Raw genomic sequence first — 6026 nt, forward strand, 5'->3', positions numbered from 1 at the left:
CTCGGTCTCTCTCTCTCTCTGTCTCATCACAGACACACACACACACACACCCGACTCACGTCACCATTGGAGGTTGCTATTAAAGAAACTCCTTACTCTGATAGCTCGCAATTAGTGGGAACATAGTAATCATTTGTCCTGCCTTTCCAGTAGGAACTGTATTTCAAGGAAAGCAAACAGCCTGAGTTAGTAAGGGACAACTCTTCTTTATTAGAAGAATGACAGCTAATAAATATATAGGGCATGATAAAATTAGTAAATCATCAATTTGGAAACCCTAAAGGGAAAGCTGGCTCAAGCAAAGGTCATCCATGGATTCTAAACCATTTAACGTAAAGTTGATGACAAACTGTATACTCCCAGGTTGCCAAAGTATCAACCTGCAGATAATTTGTTATTGAAGGGAAAGGCGGTGGGGGTGGGGGGTAGGGGGGGTGCCATTGTATAACTGAGGGATCAGACTGTCACAAACTTACTGAACCATTTAAAGACAGTCAAACATTAGATGTTACATAATATCACAATCTATAAAGTATTTTTGCCATTAAATATTTTACCTGAACATAATCAAGTCTTTAGACCTCACTCCAAGTATATAACAAATACAGGAAATAAAGAACAAATAAGATGAAAAAGCAATTAGATAAATCCAAAAAGATGGGGTCTTCTAGGAACGGCCTCATCAATAAGTCGACGCCATGAAAAAATGGTGAAGGTGGGGAACTATTCCAAATTAAAAGAGAAGGAGAATCTTGACAATCAAATACAATATGTGGTCTTTGATTAGATCATCATTTGAACAGATCAGTTGTAAAATGCATTTTGGGGACAATTTGGAAAATATGAATACAGTCTAGGTTTATTATATGACAGTAATCTAGTTATGTTATGAAATTGATCCTGGAGGATGACCTGAGGTCAGGAGTTCGAGACCAGCCTGACCAATGTGGAGAAACCCCATCTCTACTAAAAACACAAAATTAGCCAGGCATGGTGGCAGGCGCCTGTAATCCCAGCTACTCAGGAGGCTGGGTCAGGAGAATCGCTTAAGCCCAGGAGACGGAGGTTGCAGTGAGCTGAGATCGCACCATTGCGCTCCAGCCTGGGCAACAGGAGCAAAACTCCATCTCAAAAGAGAAAAAAAAGGAAAATGCCCTTCCTTTTAAAAACTGTAAACTATAGTATTTAGGAAGAAGCTTTCATGATTTTTTAACATAAATTAAAATTTTAATATGGCAACGTTAATAAATTAATTGTAAATAATGGGGTTATAAGTATTCATTACACTATTTGCTCTTTTCTACATTTGAAAATGTTCACAATAAAATAAGAGAGAAACAAAATGTAAAGCTAAGTTAGATCACATCACTACCCTACTCAAAACCCTCCACTGGCTTCACTCAGTATCAAAATCAAAAACCTCGCACTGACTCTGTGATCTCATCCCCCGCATCTCTGACCTCATCTCCTACTGTTCTACTCAATCACTCTGATACATCCACACTGACCTCCTTACTTTTCTTCAACACGTCAGGCATGCTGACACCTTAGGGCCACTGCAGTGACTGTTCCCTTAGCCTAGAGGCTCTTCCTCAGACATCTACACAGTTTACATCCTCATATCCTTCATGTCTTTGCTTAAATCTCACCTTTTCAATGAGTATTCTCACTATTCTAGTTAAAACTGCAACCTACCACTCCTGATCTTATCTTGCTCTGTATTTTTCCCCATCTCATTAATTATTTTCTAACATATAATTTACTCAGAATCTAAACATCAAAAAAGTAAGAATTTCTGTTTACAGATGAAGCCTTAGTACCTAGTATACTACCTTGCACAAATATAGATGCTCAATCTATATTTCTTAAATGAATGAATTTGGGTACGTATAATAGGGCTGAACCATGGTACTACCATTACTATCACTGTGTTTTGAATCCAGAAATCAAAGGGCAATACAGATGAGACTTATCACCTCCTCCTCCTTTCCTGTAATGACAATCCAGACAAGTTTGTCTTCTGGTACCTTCACAGTTTCTTGTACTCCCTTCCTGTGGTGTCTCTCATGCTGTCCCCAAGTCCTCTACTGTACAAGTGGAGTATCCCTCATCTAAAATGCCTGGGACCAAAAGTGTTTTAGATTTGGGAATTTTTTTTTTTTTTTTTCTTCAGATTTTGGAATATTTGCATACTGGTTAAGCATCCCAAATCTGAAAACCCAAAATCCAAAATGCTCCAATCATCTCCTTTGAACATCATTCAGTGCTCAAAAAGTTTTGGATTTTGGAGCTTTGTGGATTTGGGATGCTCAACCTCTCACTGTCGTTGATACCATAGTATAATACTAGCATTAAGGGGGAAAAAAAGAAGCCTATTAATCCAAATAAGACCCAGCTGGTCAAAATATGAGTTGGAGAAAGGGACTGTGAACATTTTCAGGTAGTGATGGGAAAGGGGGATGGTGGAATTACACCAGGGACCAATACACAGATTGGCCATACATGCTTGGGAGCCAACACTCAAGGTTACATCACCTAAGCAGTTCCTGATTTTCACAGCTTTCCTTACTTTACCTTCAAGGCCACAACTTTTCAAAAATATCTGACATTTCTTCCCCTACCCTCAGTGGCCCTTAAGAATGCAGATTCTCACAATGACAAGACTTTTTTTTTTTAAAGACAGAGTTTCGCTCCTGTTGCCCAGGCTGGAGTACAATGGCGCGATCTCGGCTCACCACTACCTCCACCTCCTGGGTTCAAGCAATTCTCCTGCCTCAGCTTCGCGAGTAGCTGGGATTACAGGCATGCGCCACCATGCCCGGCTAATTTTGCATTTTTAGTAGAGACGGGGTTTCTCCATGTTGTTCAGGCTGGTCTCAAACTCCTGACCTCAGGTGATCCACCTGCCTCGCCCTCCCAAAATGCTGGGATTACAGGCGTGAGCCACCACGCCCGGCCCATAAGACAGTTCTAACAATAGAAACAAAGGGATGGTATTACATAGAGCAATATGACGGTTAGTCATTCCAAGAACAAGTTATTTCTAAATTAAGTATTTCTTGGCTGAGCATTTCTTATACAAGAAAAATGGTCATTGTCTACAAAAAAAAAGGGATTATTCAAATACTGTCAACCCCCCTGGGTATATTTTAATTCAGCTCAAAAAAGTTACATTATTTATAAGGAATGGTTTTATACAAAAAGATTTTAATTCTAAAACTTACATTCAACTAACTTGATGTTATGCAGTAGGTCATCATTATTCACTGTCATATGCTTTCAAACCTACAGTCTCCAAAGCCCTAATTTATATTTTAATTAATCATGCACAAGTTAAATTTCAGCCAACCTGTCACTAAAGCAGTTGACTTCATGTACTCAAGCCCAAAGCAATCATAGTGGCTCTTAAAATCTGATAGAATGCTTGAATCTCTTTCCCAATACCAAGAGTGGACGTTCTGAGATGGAGTTTCACTTTTATTGCCCAGGCTGGAGTGCAGTGGCACAATCTTGGCTCATGGCAAGCTCCGCCTCACAGGTTCAAGAGATTCTCCTGCCTCAATCTCCAGAGTAGCTGGGATTACAGGCGCCCGCCACCATGCCCAGCTAATTTTTTTGTATTTTTAGCAGAGGCAGGTTTTTGCCATGTTGGCCAGGCTGGTCTCAAACTCCTGACCTCAGGTGATCTGCCCGCCTCAGCCTCCCAAAGTGCTGGGATTACAGGCACGAGCCACTGCACCCAGCCTCCACTGCTCATTTTTGAACAAAGGTATTGTGCTCCTGCCCAAAAACCCTACCATGTCTCTTGTTTGGTATTGAAAAGCTATATGCTTTTAAACTCTTGTCTGCTTTCCCTTCTGTCTGCTGCAGCATCCCAGATCATAGAAAATAAAAGATGAGCAAAGGCAGTAGGTACTATGTCATTTAAGAATACTAAAAGGAATTATCTTATTAACCTGACCTCACACTCCAAGAGTACAGAAACAGACACTCCTCTACACCAGAGTAACCTCAGTGCCTAGCAAAGAGCATAATCATAAACCTTCAATGAATGCTTTCTGACTAGCTGACTATCCCAGGCAAGTAAACAAATTAGCAGAGTTATACCAAAAGGTAAATGGAGGCCTTATTACATTAAAATCCTCCATGCTATCAAGAGAATCGTCTTCCTAAAACATAGATCACTCATTTATAATTAGTGAGCATTTACTATAGGCTAGGCAACAAACTAATCCATAGGAATCAGTAAAAAATAGAACCTGCCCTATATGGTTTACAATCTGGCAAAGGAGATAGATACAATTTATTCTAAGATAACCTGATGGGTGTTAGAAGTTATGTGTCAAGTTTTACGAGAATACAGATTAAGAAGTGACTAATTCTGCACGGGTAAAGAGTCAGCTAAGCCTTTACAGAGCAAGCAGCATTTGCTCTTAAAGAATAAATAGGAGTTCACAAGATGAAGAAAGGAGAAGTGAGAGGGTTGGGTAAGAATAGTTTTTTAGTTATAAAGAACTACAGGAACAAAGGTTCACAGCAATATCTATATCTAAGTTCAAGAAATGGCTAGTCACTTAATATGACTAGAATATTAGATTTAAGAAAAAAAAAATAACTATAAAGATAAGGCCGGAAAGAACAATGCCAAATTGTGAAGAGCTATTTCTGCCACACTTAGAAGTTTGAATTTCATCCTACAAGTAAAGGTTTTTGACCAGTGAAGTGACTCAGTTAGGTCTCTTTTAGAAAGCAACAGTAACAATAATATGAAAGATGGATTGAAGTAGACATAATCAGAGACACAGATTAGCTTGACAGCTATTTTAGTGGCTTAAGCAAATGATACAAGATGTGCCTTGAATATTTATTCATGTCCCTAAAAAATTCCAATAGCCATTGTTTATAAAATAAAATTCTTGATCTAAGCACAGTGGCACATGCCTGTAAGTCCCAGCTACCTGGGAGGCTGAGGTGGGAGGATAACTTCGGCCCAGGAGTTTGAGACTAGTCTGGGTGAGATCCTATCTCAAAATAAAAAATTATTAAATAAAAATAAGATTCTAACTCTTAACACAGTATTCAAAGTCTGTGACCATCTAAAGTACACATACCTTCCCAATTTCATTTCCTGTACCTTCTTTTCCCATCTTACAACCCAGCCACATTAGACTATGAACCATTCCTTCTATCTCTTAAATATATTCACACTGCCACATCTTTATTCTCCCATTGTTTGTTACTTATGCAGAGAAAACCTTAATGAACTCCTATTCATCCTTCAAGGACCAGGTTTAAAAAAAGATACATCTACAAAGTCTTCCCTGACTCCACCTCTCCCAGGGCAAAACTTAATAATGCTTTCCTCTAGGCTTTCACATAACATCATTCATACTACCAATATAGTACTTATCACATTGCATTGTTAGCTATCTATTTATCTATCTCTTCTGCTAGAATGCCTGAGATGAGACCAATCATTTACAAATAAAACAAATTAAATTATACAAACAAGATTAAGAAATTAATCTCTAAATATATATACATACACGTTTTTCTTTACCTGGTAAAACTTGAATTTGAACCCAAGAATATGACACAGTGTTTGCGGTTCACACATACTCATGTAAGATTCTAACAAAGATATAAAGAAGTCGTCGTGTTCTGGCCTGCATTCAAACACTTCTAAAATGACATCCAAAACTCTATTGGGATCCAGATTAAAGCATCCTGCAACAGATGAGATATACAAAAATTTTAAAAAGATTATACATCATTTCTAGGGAAGCCATTAACTTTCAGGGACAACTCATATAGCAAGATAAAAATGATTTTAAAAACAACTTCCTTTACAAATTTGCTTTCCCTCTCCCAGAGGGAAATAAATCCACTACACATTTTTACAGATGAGAATGTGACTTTCCCAGAATCACAGAACAGGTTAACGACAGACCTGGGCTGGTATAGTCCAGGACCTGTGATACTAGTCAAATAAACATTCCTCTATGCCACACTTTGCCTCATCAGTT

General features: G+C 38.5%; 1 protein-coding gene across 1 annotated transcript in view; it reads right to left on the reverse strand.

Annotated features, from left to right (window-relative positions):
- The window catches only part of THOC2 (THO complex subunit 2), a gene marked incomplete at its 5' end in the record, with an annotated part of 80812 nt that extends 75072 nt beyond the window's left edge, over positions 1-5740 (reverse strand). Inside the window, 1 exon segment of the mRNA XM_017865225.1 lies at positions 5561-5740. Coding sequence (XP_017720714.1) covers positions 5561-5740 — 180 coding nt within the window.
- Positions 5741-6026: the final 286 nt, after the last annotated feature.

The sequence above is a fragment of the Rhinopithecus bieti genome, unplaced genomic scaffold (genome assembly GCF_001698545.2).
Source record: "Rhinopithecus bieti isolate Rb0 unplaced genomic scaffold, ASM169854v2 scaffold_82279, whole genome shotgun sequence".
NCBI classification, from domain to species: domain Eukaryota; kingdom Metazoa; phylum Chordata; class Mammalia; order Primates; family Cercopithecidae; genus Rhinopithecus; species Rhinopithecus bieti.